Source organism: Octopus bimaculoides, chromosome 6 (genome assembly GCF_046866305.1).
Source record: "Octopus bimaculoides isolate indiv1 chromosome 6, ASM4686630v1, whole genome shotgun sequence".
NCBI classification, from domain to species: Eukaryota; Metazoa; Mollusca; class Cephalopoda; order Octopoda; family Octopodidae; genus Octopus; species Octopus bimaculoides.
Window position 1 is genome coordinate 75,598,668 of NC_142933.1, and position 18,252 is coordinate 75,616,919.

Genomic DNA, 18,252 nt, shown 5'->3' on the forward strand with positions numbered 1-18,252 from the left:
GGTAGGTGAACTTGCAGACTCACTACTGCAGGTGCTCTTTCACGAATTGAAAACCCTAAAATGGATGCAACGGCTTCTGATGGTCCAATATTCCTACCCATTAGATATTGACTAATTTCATTATCATTGTTTATTTGAATAGCAGCTCAGTCATTTCCTTTTAACATGTATTTGATGACATACTTAATTGGCCTCACTGAAGCAACAATTTCAACATTGCAGAGTGTATATATATATATATATATATATATATATATATACACGCATCCTATTATAAATTTGAGTGTTGTTTCTCTGTCCGTTATGTTTTTATGCCCGTTAACTCCTCCTAGACTCTTGATGTAAGGACAACGGAACTCAAACCAGCAACTCCCCTAATCCTAGGGAATGTCCTAAGGGAGTCTATTTTTTTAAAGGCCACCTAATTTGGGCCCCAGTGACCCCCCACCCCTATTTTTACTGCATTTTAAACTAAATACATAGCAATGGCGACCAAATCGGAGCAATGACAATGAATTTCATACCATGAACTTCCAGGAGTATCGTAAGGAGGTTCAGTTTCTGAAGGGCCGCTTAAATGGGGCCCTACTCACCCCCATATTTTTACTGCATTTACCTTGCTCCTACGCTTATTGATTAAACTATGATTAGCATCAGTGTTTAGCACATTTTCAGAAATAAGTTTAGGCATTCTAAATACCTTCATGTACATTCAAATTGCGATAAAGAATTATAACCCGTACGTTTCAAGTGTGGTAGTGTGGATATTTATATTTTGTAGTTTATGAAACTTATGTCTAGTATATGTATACATACACAATAGGCTTCTTTCAGTTTCCATGTACCAAATCTACTCACAAGGCTTTGGTCAGCTCAAGGCTATAGTAGAAGACACTTACCCAAGGTACCATGTGGTGAGACTGAACCTGGAACCATATGGCTGGGAAGCAAACTTCTTACAACTAGTCACACCTATGCCTTTTATCTTTATTTTTTTAATCTTTTACTTGTTTCAGTCATTAGACTGCAGCCATGCTGGGACATTGCTTTGAAAAGATTACTTAATCCCAATACTTGGTTTTATTTTTTAAACCTGATATTTATTATATTGGTCTTTTTTGTTGAACCGTTAAGTTACAAGAAATGTAAACAAATCAGAACTGGTTGTCAGGTGGTGATGGCAGATAACCATAAGCACAAAAGCACACACACCTAGATTGATGCACACACACACACACACACACACACCTATCACCATGATAGATCGCTGACCACTACATTTATATTTTTTTCTCTCCTTGTTTCTCTCCTTGTTTCTTTCTGTGTTCCTTTCTGTTGAAGAGTGTAGGCTCGAAACGTTAAAGACTTTCTCTATTCCCGAGCGTTATACTAATACATCCATTTGTTGTTTACACCACCTGTCTTCGTCTGTTGTTTTTTTCGTAAATATATATATATATATATATATATATATATATATGACAAACTTCTTTCAGTTTCTCTTTGCCATATCCACTCACAAGACAGTTTCTCAAGTTGCCACACATTGGGATTGAACCTGGAACTATGTGGGTTGGAAAGCAAACTTCTTAACACACAGCCATGCTTGTGTCTAATTGATAACCTTTTAGATATTAGTGAGTTGTCAATTTATCAAGGTGTCATTGATAAATGTTATAACTCGGAAGGACAGATCAGCAGCCATGCTATGAAATTTATCTGTTATCTTTTACTTATTTCTGTCATTGAACTGCAGCCATGTTATGGTACCACCATTGAAAGGTTTAGTTGAAAAAAATCGACCCCAATAGTTATTCCTTTTTAAGCCTGGTACTTATTCTGTTAGTCTCTTTTTACTGAACTACTAAGTTATAGAAACATGCACTAACCAACATTGGTTGTCAAGCAGTGAGAGACAAGCACAAAGATACACACACATAGTTATATATATATATATATATATATATATATTAAGGGCATTACTATACATAAATGCCTCATGCTATGCGAGACTCTTAAAGTCAAAACTACTATGATAAACACATTGTACTGAATGCGAGGAAATGCAACTCCCGAAGCGAGCTCCTTAAAAACAGATTTAGTCGCAAATCATATGATTTCATAATTAGTGCACAAAATACACTTTTTAATCATTAGTGCAGGCATAATCAAGACATAAAAATGAACAAAAAAATCAACATACTAGATGAACACCAAATGTATTCAGCATAGTACATGGAGTTGTTCACTTGTATATGTCTATGTAAGAGGCGGGCTTTTTGAATTGCATCTCGGTACACGTGTATATTCAGGATAAATTCAGCACTGAATATATTCTAGTTAAATTTACAATTTAAAAATAGGAAAAAATCTTTAAAAGAATTGTTATGTGTCTTGATTATGCCTGCACTGATGATTAAAAAGTGAATTTTGGGCACTAATTATGAAATCATATGATCTGTGGCTGAATCTATTTTTAAGGAGCTCGTTTCGAGAGTTGCATTCTCTCGCATTTGGTACAATGTGTTTATTATAGCAGTTTTGACTTTAAGAGTCTCTCATAGTGTGAGGCATTTATGTATAGTAATGCCCTTAATATAAATAAATATATAAAGGGAATAATTAAAAAAATTTCCCTTAGGAGGTTTTTCACGCTGACTACTTGATAAATTCTTTATAAAATTTTATCCTATTTTTAAATTGTATATATATATATATATATATATATATATATATATATATGTAGATTTGGTACATGGAAACTGAAAGAATCTCGTCGTATATATATATATATATATATATATATATATATATATGTATTTGTGTGTCTGTGTTTGTCCCCCCACCACCACTTGACAACCGATGTTGGTGTGTTTACATCCCCATAACTTAGTAGTTCACCAAAAGTGACCGATAGAATAAGTACTAGGTTTACAAAGAATAAGTCCTGGTGTCAGTTTGTTCAACTAAAGACTGTACTCCATCATGGCTGCAGTCAAATGACTGGAACAAGTAAAAGAATACACACACACACACACACACACACACACACACACACACACACACAGATAAACATATACATACACACATGGATATACATATACATACATGCACACATAGATATATATGTGTGTGTGTTTCTTTCAGCTTCTGTCTACCAAATCCACTCACAAAGCTTTGGTTGGTCGAGGGCTATAGTAAAAGACACTTCCCCAAGGTATCATGTAGTGGGACTGAACCTTGAACCATATTACTGGGAAGCAAACTTCTTCCCACACAGCCATGTTGAAAAAAAACTTCCCATTTGTTATGCGCACTGTCTTTTATCTTTTACACTTTTCTTTTGTTTCAATTACTTGAATGTGGCCATTCTGGAGCACTGCTTTGAAGGGTTTTAGTTGAATAAATCGATCCCAGGACTTATTTCTTGATCCTATTACTTATTCTGTCAGTCTAGTTTGCTGAACTGCTGAGTTACAGGGATGTAAACACACAAACACCAGTTGTCAAGTGGTGGTGGGGACACAAAAACAAGCACAAAGACATCCACATCCCTCCCCTCCCACACATATGATGGGCTTCTTTCAGTTTCCATCTACCAAATCCACTCACAAGGCTTTGGTCGGCCTGAGGGTATAGTAGAAGACACTTCTCATAGGTGTCTCACAGTGGGACTGAACCGAAAACCATGTAGTTTGGAAGCAAGCTTCTTACCACAAAGGCACACCTACATCTGCTGGGAATTTTCTAATTTATGTAGAAAGTGATAGATATAGATATGTATGTAAGTATTTAAGTATCCTATTCCTTAAATTTGAACCAAAGCTAGAAATCATTATTATTATCAACATCTATAGTGTTGATAAATGTTGTAAATGGCTTAATCAACTAAGTTTTAGATTACCAGTTGGTGGTACTCTATCTCAAATGAGATTCAATACTTTCTTGGTGTTGCTTAACCCAAGTCCGCCTTAATTAAAATCCTTTAATTAAATTCCATCCTATGTCTTTTTTTTTTTTTTGTCTGGAATAATGTACTATGGACAATATAATATTCATTGTGTTCTTTTGCAAGACAGCAGAATGTAGTTTGAAGATTTGGTTGCTATTTTTAGCTGATTGAGCTGTCATACAGAAGCTTTTTTTTTTCGTATTTAACATTGTTATTGTACTGGGTTAGACTTGTCAGCTTTGCCTACCTTGCTTTATGTTGATTTATTCGACTGTTAATTTTCCTCAAAGTTGCAACCATATCTCAGTATTATTAAGAAGTTCAATTTGCAACCACATGGTCTTGTGTTATACTAGAAGATGCTTACTCAAGGTAGCATGCAATGACACCTTGAATAATCAAGTTATTCAATGCCTTGTGAGGGAATTTGGTGAACAGAAACTGTAAGAAGCCTCATATATATTTGTATGTATGCATGTGTTTGTTTGTCTTCCTCTTGTCTCAACATTTACGTGTCACCCTTTATAAACTGGCATAATTTGTTTGTAATCATCCGTGATTACATAAGCACTTCCCATCTTCTCTATAATGACATAAGCACTGGCATTCATCAATAAATTTTGATCAGTAATATCCTTATTTGGAATTTCCATGAAACCTTCATTCACTTCCCTGAATTCTGATCTTAACTTTGCTCTATCACGTGATTTCAATGATGGGAACCTTTTCCTTTCCTCAAGTAACATCACTTCCAGAATTCTGTCACAGGGTAGCTCTGGGTTAATTTTTTCCAGTGCCTTTCTATTTCAAGGTACACTAATATCTCATATATATTGTAGATGCCCTCCCTCCATGTCACTGTTTTGTAGATTCTCCTATTCTATGTGTATTTCTTCTAGACCAGTAGTCTTTTGCAGTTCCTTTCTCATTTCCATTATTATCTTCTCTTGTTTTGTCTTCTTTAATCACACTTTGGTCATAATTTGTCTAATCTGATCGGCCAAACATTTTTCTTGCCTCCTTTGGCTCTTCATATGGTTAATATTTTTCCCAGAGCACCAATAATCTTTTCCTGTAGCCTCTTTTCTCTGGTTCACTCCTAATATAATATTCAAATAACAATTTGTTGTTCCCTTTTGTTCATTTTAATCTGTTGAGACTCAGCAGTAGCTTGACTACAACTGAGCCTGCACTGCTTCCCACAGGACAGATGCCAAATGTGACACCTTCACTAAAAGCTCAAGCCATGTTGATGCTGTTAGGATTATTTCTAATTATTAACATTTCTCTCATAATTGAGATATGTGTTTTAAGGTTACCACCAACCAGTAATCATATCATGTTACCATCACTAGACAGGTTGTCACCTAAGACTTCTGAGGGGCTTGTCTCCCCTCATTAAGCACTAAGAGTAACCTGACATACAACTGGATGGCCATTGACTCTACTGAGTTCATATGCCTTTTTATTATTATTATTATTATTGTTCAGTAGTTTTATTTTTATAACGTGCTTTCACTTCACTACCGAGCGCAGCTCTGTGTGCCTTGGGTATGTGCTGTGGTTTGCTGTGGTGCTCTTATGTTTACTGTATTGAAAGTGTTTTGCGTAGAATTTTCTGTATGTTATATATATTTGTAAGTCCTGGTGTTTTTGTTATGTATTTGTCTGAGTATTTTTTTATTATACCTAAGGCACCTACTATGATAGGAATTGTTTCTGTTTTTAGATTCCACATTCGAGTTATCTCTATTTCCAGGTCTTTGTATTTTGAAAGTTTTTCCATTTCTTTTAGAGAAACGTTGTCATCTGCTGGTATTGATACATCAATTAGAAAGCATTTTTTTTCTTCATGATCTTTGACAACTATATCTGGTCTATTTGCCTTAATTTCTCTATCTGTGTGTATTGGCATATCCCAGAGTATGGTTGCTTTCTCGTTTTCTGTGACCTTTTCTGGCGTGTGTTTATACCATCTTTTTTCTGTTGTTATTCCATAGTGTTGGCATAGCTTCCAGTGTATATAGGTCCCAGCTCTGTCGTGTCTGTGAATATATTCCTTCTTAGCCAGGACTGGGCAGCCAGAGATAATATGATTTATTGTTTCTTGTCCATCTCCACATATTCTACAGTTACTTGTTATATTTCTTTTCATTATGTGTTTTTGGTAATTTCTGGTGGGGAGGCTTTGGTCTTGTGCAGCAATTAAAAATCCTTCAGTCTCTGCTTTGAGTCCTGAGCTTCTCAGCCATTGCTGGGATTTTTCTCTGTCTATTTCTTTCGCATTTAGTTTAGCCCAGTATTTACCATGTAGGGGCTTTTCTTGCCATCGTTTTATCATGGTTCGTTGCTGTTCTAGTTTTAGTTTGGATTTCATTTGTGTTATAGCTTTTGTTGTTTCTTCTTCTTCTTCTTCGTATTTGTTAGGTAGATTGATTTCTTGTTTGTATTTGTCAGCTTCCTTAAATACTGAAAACAGCTTTTTGTTTTGCTCGTGTTTTGTGGCTATTTGTATTAGTTTCCCTTGCTTTTGGAGTAGGTATTTTTGAAGTCCTATGGTAGTTATTTTATAATAGTTTTCTAGCTGTATAAGACCCCTGCCACCTTCTGTGCATTGTATATATATAGCCTTTCTATGTCAGATTTTGGGTGGTGCATCCTATATCCTGTCATTATTTTTCTTGTTTTCCTGTCTATTTTACACAGTTCGTTTAGTGTCCAGTTAAGGATGTTGTAGCTGTAGCTTATAACTGGGACAGCTAAAGTGTTGATACCCATTATCTTGTTTTTAGCATTGAGCTCTGTTTTTAGTATTGATCTAACTCATCAATAGTACTCTTTCTTTATTTTTTCTTTCATTTGTGTATGTTGTATCCTATCTAGTTCATTGGCTCCTAAATACTTGTATGGTTGGCTTTCGTCTAGTTCTCTTATTCCATTGGCTTTATCTAGTGTTATATTGCTGCTTTTAAATAATTTTCCTCTTTTCAGGGTTGCTTTGGCATATTTTTCTAATCTGAATTTCATATCTATTTCCTTGGTAAAGCCGTGTACTGTCTGTAGTAGTGTTTCTAGCTCTTTGTCGTTTTTAGCATATAATTTTAGGTCATCCATATATAGAAGGTGGCTGACTGTTTTTCCTTAGCATTTGTAACCGCATCCAGTTCTATTTAGCAATTCTGTGTGAGTGCCAGGCAGAACAGGAGTGGAGAGAGCGTGTCTCCCTGGAATATTCCTCTTCTAATGGGGATGGCTTTCGTTTTCACAAGTCCCTCTTTTGTTTCGAGCTGTAGCACTGTTTGCCATTTGTTCATTGAGTGCCCTATGTATTTTATAATAATTGGTGCCACCTTGTTTATGACTAGCGTTTCCAGAATCCACGTGTGGGGAACACTGTCGAAGGCCTTTTGGTAGTCCACCCAGGCCATACTGAGGCCTTTCTTCTTTCTGCGGCTGTCTTCAGTTATGGCTTTATTGATCAATAATTGATCTTTACAGCCGTATGAGCCCTTGCAGCATCCCTTCTGCTCTTCTGGAAACAGGTTGTTATTTTCCAGGTGTTTACTCAATCTCTGCGATATTGCAGTAAAGGCTTTTATTATTATTATTATTATTATTATTATTATTATTATTATGGCAGAAAGCTGGCAAAATCATTAGAACACCAGGCAAAATGCTTAGTGGTATTCTGCCTGTCGCTATGTTCTGAGTTCAAATTCTGCCAAGTTCAACTTTACCTTTCATCCTTTCGGAGTTGATAGAATAAGTACCAGTTGAACACTGGGATCGATGTGATCAACTCATCTCCTCCCCCAAAATTGCTGCCCCTGTCATTCTTTTGCTGAACTGCTAAATTACAGGGATGTAAATGAAGCAACATTGGTTGTCAGGTGGTGGCGGTGGTGGACAAAATCAAACACAAAGACACACACACACGTGTGTATGTATGTATATATATATATATATATATATATATATATATATATAAAAGTGCAGATGTGTCTCTGTGGTTAGAAGCTTACTTCCTAACCACATGTTCCGGGTTCAATCCCATTGTGTGGTACCTTGGGCAGGTGTCTTCAACTTTAGCCTCAGGCCAACCAAAGCTTTGTAAGTGAATTTGGTAGACAGAAATTGAAAAAAGGCGTCAAGCTGGGCGAAATGCTTAGCGGTATTTCGTCTGCCATTACGTTCTGAGTTCAAATTCCGCCGAGGTCGACTTTGCCTTTCATCCTTTCGGGGTCGATAAATTAAATACCAGTTACGCACTGGGGTTAATGTAATCGACTTAATCCCTTTGTCTGTCCTTGTTTGTCCCTTCTGTGTTTAGCCCCTTGTGGGCAATAAAGAAATAAGAAATTGAAAGAAGCCTGTTGTATATGTGTGTGTGTGTGTGTGTGTGTGAGAGAGAGAGAGAGAGCTTTTTCATCAGAGCTAATTTGAACCTAAGCTATCACACCATCAACATTACTACTGAAAACTAACAAAGGAGGCTTTATGCAATCACTCAACCTACAGGAAATATATATCATCCAAAATACATACTTGTGTTTAAAAAAACAAACAAAAGAAATGTATGTATATATTAGATAGTATAATCCTAAGTACATGCTATGGCTGAAAAACAAAGATAGGAAGGAAAACCATGACTGAGGTATCTTTGATGATAGTTATACACAATCAGATTTAACCTGGGATGAAATGCCAACTTTGTATGAATTAGTGAGTACACAGATGACAAAATTAAATGAGTTACCAAAGGGTTGAAGACAGGAGGAGATTTCAGTGGTCCATATATTTATTATGAACATTGTGATACTACATTGTTTTGTCATAACCAAATTATTTAGCTCCTTTCAACACAATAGTTGAAGCCATTTAGCTCCGAGTAGATACCACAGGATGGTCATAACGAACTGGTGTAAACCTGAAAACAACAGTCCAGAATTTACTAGTGAATGTTTTGAGGGTATTGTTGATTCTTGCAATGGTCAGCCAGGACACTAAACCTCTCAGGCAAGATGACAAAGGATCAAGATGCCTAGTGCCTTGCTGTACTCAAGAAGACCAGTACTCCACAGCAGAAGTGTTTAAGGCGGCGAGCTGGCAGAGACGTTAGCACGCCGGGTGAAATGCTTAGTGGTATTTTGTCTGCCGCTACGTTCTGAGTTCAAATTCCGCCGAGGTCGACTTTGCCTTTCATCCTTTCGGGGTTGATTAAATAAGTACCAGTTACACACTGGGGTCGATATAATTGACTTAATCCGTTTGTCTGTCCTTGTTTGTCCCCTCTGTGTGTAGCCCCTTGTGGGCAGTAAAGAAATAAGAAGTGTTAAGACCGGTCCCTCTGGTGGAAAGCACTTATGGTGGTGCCATGTAAAAGCACCTGTGTGGTTCTATGTAAAAGCACCCGTGTGGTTCCACATAAAAGTGCCTGTGCAAAGCCATGTAAAGGTGCCTGAGTGGCTCCACATATAAGCATCCATGCAGTGCCACGTAAAAGTGCCTGAGCAGTTCCATAAAATCGCTTATGTAGTGTCACATAAAAGTGCTTGCACAGCATCATGTAAAAGCATCTGTACAGTGCAATGTAAAAGCCCCTGTGTAGTGCCATGTAAATGTGCCCATGCGGCATCACGTAAAAGCGTCCCTGCAGCTCCACATAAAAGCACCTGGAGTACCAACAATTCAGTGCCTGACAATTCAGTACATAGACAATTCAGCACATGTAATATATGTAGTTTATTACATTATACTGGTGTTAGCTGTATATCTAAGATACATGCACCTACAACCTACAAACACAGCAGTCATTGAATAGATTAACTGTACATAAACAAAAAGCATACATATACAAACACCAGCAAAAAACATTAACACATATATATATACGTGCCCATATGAAACAATAACTACACCTTTTGAATCTCCTATGGAAATTTAACTAGCTAATTACTGGTTCAAAGAATATAATTTAGCATTTTTAATTCTTTTTTGTATTTATCTTTACATGTTTTTAAATGAATAATTGAAATTTTTCCTCTTTTTTTTTCCAACCCCAAAATAACTTTTACCCAGGTTCAATAAGATACCCTGCACTGAATTGTCTATGTGCTGAATTGTCATGTCATGAAAGCACCCAGCACACTCTGTAAAATGGTTGGCATTAGGAAAAGCTTCCAGCTGTAGAAACCATGTCAAATCAGACTGGAGTTTGGTGCAGCTCCTCAGCTTGCCAGCTCTGGTCACACCGTCCAACCCATGCCAGCATGGACAATGGACATTAAATGATGATGATGATGATGATGATTAAGGCTACATCACAATAAACCATATAGCCTATCAAAGGGGTTATATATATATATATATATATATATATCCCATATATTTTCATGCTACTTGTTGCAGTCATTAGACTGCGGCCATGCTGGGGCACTACCTTGAAGTTTTAGTCAAATGAATCGACCCCTCTTTTTTTCTAAGCCTGGTACTTATTCTATCGGCCCCTTTTGCCAAACAGCTAAGTTACAGGAATGTAAACACCAACATCAGTTGTCAAATAGTGAAAATATGAAAAATGATATATACATACATAAAATGCTAGACTACTATTCTTATTGTGAAAACAACAGTAATGACGGCTACTACTACTACTACTACTACCACCACCACCACCACCACTACCACCACCACCACCACCACCACTATTGTTCCATAAGATATTGTGTATCAAATGATATGTACACCATTACTTCTTTAAAAGATGCATTGTAATAAGATCTTGGCTGTTTCATATTTCACATGTGTGTGTATGTAACATCATCATCATCATCATCCTCATTGTTGTTGTTTGACGTCCACTTTTCCATGCTTGCATGGATCACGTGGAATTTGTCGAGGTGGATTTCTTATAGCCGAATGCCCTTCCTCTCACCAACCCTTACCTGTTTCCAAGTAAGGTAATATTTCCCCATGACAAGACGTGCTTTCACAGAATATTCAAAATAAAGGACACTGCTTGAATAACAATGACATCCGTTTACAACTATTATATGAACTCAAAACAAGGACACAGTAACACACACAGACATGCATACACACATGCATACATACATGCATGCATACATACATACATACATACATACATACATACATACATACATACTTTTATTCACAGATGACATACAATTCTTGCTGATAAAAGCAATACTTCTAAATTCTCAGGATCTGTTTTTAATAAAAAGTTGCTAAATATTTTTTCTTTAAAGTTTGTTTCTCTTCATTTCAGAACTTGACATGGAAGCATATGAATCCAGATATTTGAAGGAGGAACCTTTGCAAGAGAGTACAGGTGTGTAAAGAATGAAAACCATTTGCTTATTTTAAATAACAACTATATGTATATATATATATATATATATATATATATATATATATATATATATATATATATATATATATATATATATATATATATATATGTGTGTGTGTGTGTGTGTGTATACAGGCTTACCTTGGCTTAAGTCATTTCGATTTAAGTCGTTGTCAATTATACATTAGTTTTCAAAAATAATATATGGAAAAATAAAAATCAAGTTAAGTCATTTTACTTGACTTTGCATCTGTCCACCACAAATATTGGAATCGTAAAATCACTAGTAAACCATTAAAAACACATAAAATCATATTACTATACAGTAAATAAGAATAAAAGCATATAAAATCATACGTACAGTAAATGTTAAGATACACACCATAAAGAAGTGTACCTTAGTGAACGAAATCCTGAAAACAGCTGTATTGTCCCATTTATTGGTCATTCGGAGCTCATATTGCACTGTAGTTCCAATATCTACTGTTAGGCGTCGTTGTCACTTATGATTCCTGTGATTGTTTTGAATCCAGATTTGTTTACATCTGTTTATCAGCTATTTTCTCATTCATTTGTGACTGTATTTTTGCCCCCCCCCCCCGACTCCTAAGAATACTCATAGTGAAAGCACTAAGTGTCATGCTATAGTGCTGGAAGATAAACTGGCTATGATAAAATGCCATGAAAAAGGTGAAAAATGTTGTAGCAGTTGCACAATCTTTTGGGATGAGTTGGACAACTTATATCAAATCTGAAGCCTCAGGGATGAAGAACACTGTCATCAATAAGAAAAGAGGCAAAATCTTTGAAGAAATGGAAAGTCTTCTTTCTCTTTGAATTGTTAGGTTGAATCATCGGTGTGCTACTATTAATCAAGAAGTCATTCAAAAGAAAGTGTTGTCTTTGTTTGAGGACCTGAAGAAAAAATACCCAGATGAGAAAGATGTAGAGTTCAAGGCAAGTCCAGGATGGTTCATGAGATTTAAGGAGCAAAGAAGTTATCACTCCATTAAGAAGCAAGGTGAAAGTGTATCAGCTGACAAACAAGCAGCAGTGGAATTTCCTAATGCATTAAAGAAAATCATCGAAGAAAATGGGTTTCTTCCTGAACAGATTTTTAACATAGACGAAACTGGATTGTATTGGAAAAAATTGCCAGACCATTCATTCATTTCCAAGGAGGAGAAAACTATTCCAGGCTAGAAGGTCTCGAAAGAACGTGTGACCATTATGTTGGGAAGTAATTGTGCAGGAGATTTTAAGTTAAAGCCATTGCTTGTGTATCATGCACACAACCCCCATGCCCAGAAGAACATATCCAAGACATCTCTTCCTGTTATATGGATGGCTAATTCAAAAGCATGGGTCACTGTTGTTGTTTTTGAAGATTGGTTCATCAATCATTTTATCGCAGCAGCAGAGAAGTACTGTAAGGAGAAGGGGATTCCTTTTAAGGTTTTACTTATCTTAGATAATGCTCCTGGTCACCCACACATCATAGATTTTGACCCCAACGTTACTGTCGTATACCTCTCTCCAAACACCACATCTCTTCTACAGCCAATGGATAAGGGAATAATTGCTCTCTTCAAGCGTTACTATATGAAGCGTACACTACAGCAAGCAATAGCTGCAACTGATCTTGATGAGTCCATCACATTTTGTGACTTTTGGAAGAGATATGATATCTACATGGCTGTACAGAACATAGCAGTGGCATGGAATGATGTACAGAACACAGCTATGAATGGAGTATGGAAGAAGCTACGCCCACAATTCGTGAATGATTTTAAGGGGTTTGATAATGTTGCCATCAACAAAATGTTGGTGACTACGAGCAAAGAACTGGAAATGGATTTGGAGGAGGAGGATTTCACAGATTTATTTGAAAAAGACAAGCAGCCCCTGACAAACGAGGATTTGATAGAGCTTCATGAGCAGCAAAATAAAGAAGAGGAAGTCAAACCTGAGCCACATCACCTTATTATTAAGAAAATGCACCAAGCATTTGCATATATCGAAAAAGGTCTTTCTATGTTTGAGGATAGGGATCCAAATGTTCAACACTTTTCCAAGATTATGGGGGCTTGTTATGAAGCTTTTGCTCCTTATAATGTAATCCTTAAAGAAAAGAAGACAGTTCAAGGAACTCTCAACCAGTTTTTTAAGCACATTGAATAACAAGAACAGCCAGAGTCAGCTGTTGATGTTGACAATCCACAGCCATCTACATCTGCGATATAAACCACCAAATTGTATGTACATATTGGTAAATTTTAAATAATTTAGTTTTTTTTACTATTGCAAAATAATAATAATTACTGAATTTGTTTTTTAAGCTTAAAAAAGGCTTTTATTTTACCATGTCCTATTGCAAACTGCATTCATAAATAAAGCGTCCGCAATGTACGGTAAACACCACCAAATTGTATCTGTAAATTTAGATTACTTTTTTTTTTTTACTGTACTGAATAAAAAATAAAAATTATTTGTAAGCTTAAAATAGGTTTTTATTGATCATGTGTTATTGAAATTGCATTCATAAATAAAGTACAGAACTGGGAATGGTTATTATCGGTTTAACCTTGAGACAAGTAAATTGACTTAAGTCATGTGTCCTGCAACCAATTAACGACGTAGGGTGAGGTATGCCTGTATATATATATATATGTAGGTGCAGGCATAGCTGTGTGGTAAGAAGCTTGCTTCCCAACCACAATGGTTCCGGGGTTCAGTCCCACTGTGTAGCACCTTGGACAAGTATCTTCTACTGTAGCTTCTGCTTTGTGAGTGGATTTGTTTGATGGAAACTGAAAGAAGCTTGTTGTATGTGTGTGTGTGTGTGTGTATCTTCATGTCGGTTTGTCCTCCACCATCACTTGACAACTGGTGTTGGTGTGTTTATGTCCACATAACTGAGCAGTTTGCCAAAAGAGATTGATAGAATAAGTTACCAGGTTTTAAAAAAATAGAAAGTACTGGGGTCAGTTCATTTGACTAAAAATTCTTCAAGGTGGTGCCCGACCATGGCCACAGTCTAATGACTGAAACAAATAAAAGATAAAAGATATTATTTTAACCAGACCTGAAACTGACTTAGAGTAGAGAGGGCTTGTCATTGAAGAAGCCTCATATGGTGATGAAAAATCTTTGGTGAATACAACTGGTTGATTGATTAATTGAATGATTAATCAAAAAATTGATTTAGTTAGTTGGTTAAATAACTAATAAATTGACGAATAATAATAATAATAAAGAAATGAAATTTAACCAGTGTGTGTGTTTATTATTGGTATAATAGCCCCCTTGAGATATAACAAAATCTGTTTCAACGCATGAATTCACATCAAGGATCTTGCAAACAAGAAGGAAATTTCATAGAAGTTATTAAACAAGTACCTGTCATATACTGTAGTTAGGAATTTGGTATGTATGTAGTCTGTTTATACAGGACATTCACTATGCATTTTCTCTTTAACAGTTATTTTTCATGATTGAATGGTTGATCATTAATTAGATAAAATATTTGATAATTGATGATGACATTGAAAAGTGGTACATTGAATGTTTGAACATATCCAAAAACTTTGTGGATAGTGATAGTTTGAGATCTTTGCTTAAATTAGTTCTTTCTGTTATTGCGGTTGATTTTTATTTGAATTTTTGTCTTTTGATAGTATTTGAAAATGCCCTTCCATGCTAAATAAATAATGTCATTTATCTCTGCAGTGTCTCAAAGTAAGATAAAAGCTGATGATATGAGCGTTAAAGAAACTGATGTCATAACTACAGATGATGGTAAGTCAATTTTCTTGGCCATTTAAAAAAAATAAAAACATTGAGTTCCAATATCAGAAGAAATGAAATACAGGATTCTTACTTTATGAATAATCTGTTAGTTCATGAGTCACTGAAATAATGTTTAGAAAATTTTTTAAAATTCTCTGGTTAGGATATCAGTTTATTGCAGATAAGATTCACAGAAACTCTGGTGACTATTCACTTCTGTGAGGTAAACTGGGGTGGTGGAAAAGAAAAAGTGCCCTATCAAGACATAGTGAAATACCTGTGGAGTGCTTGAATTGACATGGACTATCAATCCAACACTACATCCAGTGGATCACTATTACCTCTACCTAGCTTTTATTAATTCGCTTCAAATCTCCAAATTGTGAACATTATCTTCATCATCATTATCATATTATCATCATCGTTTGACATCTGCTTTCCATGCTGGCATGAGTTTGACAGGAGCTGGCCAAGCAGAAGACTGCACCAGACTTTTGTGTCTGTTTTGGCATGGTTTTTACAGCTGGATGTCCTTCCAACCACCCTCTAGTGTGGACTGAGTGCTTTTTGTGTGGCACCAGTACAAACAAGATCAGTTTTGGCATGGTTTTTACAGCTGGATGTCATTCCAAATGCCAACCACTTTACAGTGTGAACAGATAGTATATTTATTTTAAAATGTTGTTCTGTTCTAGTTGGACATCTTCTACAGTTAGACTTTGAATATCAAAGCTATTGATTTCTATGTGGTTGGTATCTCTGAAATATTTAATTTCTAAACAATTTTATTTTTCTACTCCAGCATTTGTGATGAAAGCATCACTGATGAGTTCACATAAAGCAGAAATATACTTTACTTGTTGGAAAAATAAAAACATTATTGTTCATTAACCAATGATTTTAATTTCCTTAAATTCGTTTCAACTTAACTTTGTACTCTTTGCATTTAACAAGTGAAGATTAAGTAACTTTGTCTGATTGGTTAACTCTAGCATTCAGATAACTCTGTCAAATGTAATGTTTATTTATTCACACTTTTTTGAATTAATCATGTATTATTTTGTAGCTTTGAGTTTTCCATAATGTGGGTGTTTATTTTTAGAATGACACTGTAGGGTAGGTGAGAGAAGACTGATTTTACCAGTTTGAACATAAAACAGGTAGAATAATTGAACTGGATATGACTAGTTGAAATGCTAAAGGGTTAAGGTGCTCTATAACAAAGGAATATGCTGTTAGTTTGTATTTAAGTGTTTTGTTAGTGTTAAAATGTTCATCGTTAATCAGTGCTTATTATTATCTTACTATTTAGGGTCGTGAGCTGGCAGAATCATTAGCACACTGGGTGAAATTTCATCTGTATTTACATTCTGCAGTCAAATTCCACCAAGGTTAACTTGCGTTTCATTTCTTTCTGGGTCAATAAAATAAGTACCTGTTAAGTACTGGGGTTGATGTAATCAACTTAAACTCCACCTCCAATTACTGGCTTTTTGCCAAAATTTGAAATCATTATTATCTTACTATTAAGGCCATGAGCAGGTAGAATTGTTAGCTCGCTGGGTGATATGCTTAGCAGCATTTTGTCTGTCTTCGTGTTCTGCATTCAAATTCTGCCAAGATTGACTTTGCCTTTCATCTTTTTTTGGGTTGATAAAATATGTACCAGTTGAACTCTGTTCCAACTAATATTGCTCGCCTTGTACCAAAATTTGAAATCATTATCTTACTATTAAATGAAATTTTTTTTTAAATTTCAGTTATTTCTGGTACTACAACATATTATGATGCCTTTGTTTGTTATGCTAAAAATGACTTATGGTTTGTCCAGCAAATGATTACCAAATTAGAATCTCCTCCACATAGTTTAAAACTGTGTATTGTTGATCGTGATGTTATACCAGGTTCTTCAAAACATACTATCAATGCCAAATTAATTGAAGACAGGTAAATAATAAACATTAAAGCTTTTGCATTCTTTTGATTGCTTTTTTTCCGTTTTACATATCATCATCATCTCTGTTGTTGTATTAACATCCACTTTTTTCATCCTTGCATGGGTTGGATGAAGTTATTGAGGTAGATTTTCTACAGCTAGATACCCTTCCTGTCACCAACCCTCACCAGTTTTCAGGCAAGGTAATATTTCCTCATGGCCTGGCATATTTTTGCAGAATATTGGAAAGGAATGGCCATTCATCTTCAACAATCATGCAGTGTCAAAACAAGGAGGCACAAGCATATATACACTGACACAGATGCATACATATACATATATATGTGTGTGTGTGTGAATCAGGCTTTCAGTTTTTGTCTAGCAAATTGACTCCCAAGGTTTTGGTTGGCATGGGTCTATAGTAGAAGACACTTGCCCAAGGTGCCATGCAGTGAGACTGAACCTGAAAGCATGTGGTTGTAAAATGAGTTTCTTAACTACACAAGCATGTATATATATGTGTGTATGTATATATATGTGTGTGTGTGTATATATATATATATATATATATATATATATATCATCATCATCATCATCATCATCATCATATATATATATATATATATATATATATATGTATATATATATATATATATATTAATTGAAGTGTATAGTATTATATATCCATTATGGCTGATCTTACCAATCGGTTTCATGCTAGGGGTTCAACAGAGTGTTAGGTAACATCCTGATTATGTAACCCTGTGCTCTTCAGAGATGGCATTTATGGAATGAAATATAGTGACTGCTCTGTATTGTTGAAGGTGAATAGACATATCCGGTTTGTGGTTGCTGTAAAAAAGACGATGAAACAAATCAAGCTAGAGTTAATTTAAGAGTTATGTAATATCATCATCATTTAACATCCGCCTTCCATGCTAGCATGGGTAGGACAATGCATATATATATATATATATATATATATATATATATATATATATATATATATATATATAGGTATGTATGTATGTATATTAAACAAAGTATAAATAATGGTCATTTGCATATTTTTTGTTATTGCAGTAAATTTGACTTACAGCTCTTTCCAGTAGTTATTATAGGTTTGTTATTGATAGGTTTACTCAATCAGTCCATTTATCAGTTGAGAAAATTTGAACAACCTAAAAAGTTAATGCTACTTTC

At 35.3% G+C, this 18,252-nt stretch overlaps 1 protein-coding gene across 1 annotated transcript in view; it reads left to right on the plus strand.

The window, feature by feature from the left end:
• LOC106879143 (myeloid differentiation primary response protein MyD88) overlaps positions 1-18,252 on the plus strand; it is a 28,813-nt gene that overhangs the window by 4,869 nt on the left and 5,692 nt on the right. Inside the window, exons 2-4 of the mRNA XM_014928579.3 lie at positions 11,241-11,303; positions 15,054-15,122; positions 16,874-17,060. Coding sequence (XP_014784065.1) covers positions 11,241-11,303; positions 15,054-15,122; positions 16,874-17,060 — 319 coding nt within the window. The remainder of the gene's footprint in view (positions 1-11,240; positions 11,304-15,053; positions 15,123-16,873; positions 17,061-18,252) is intronic.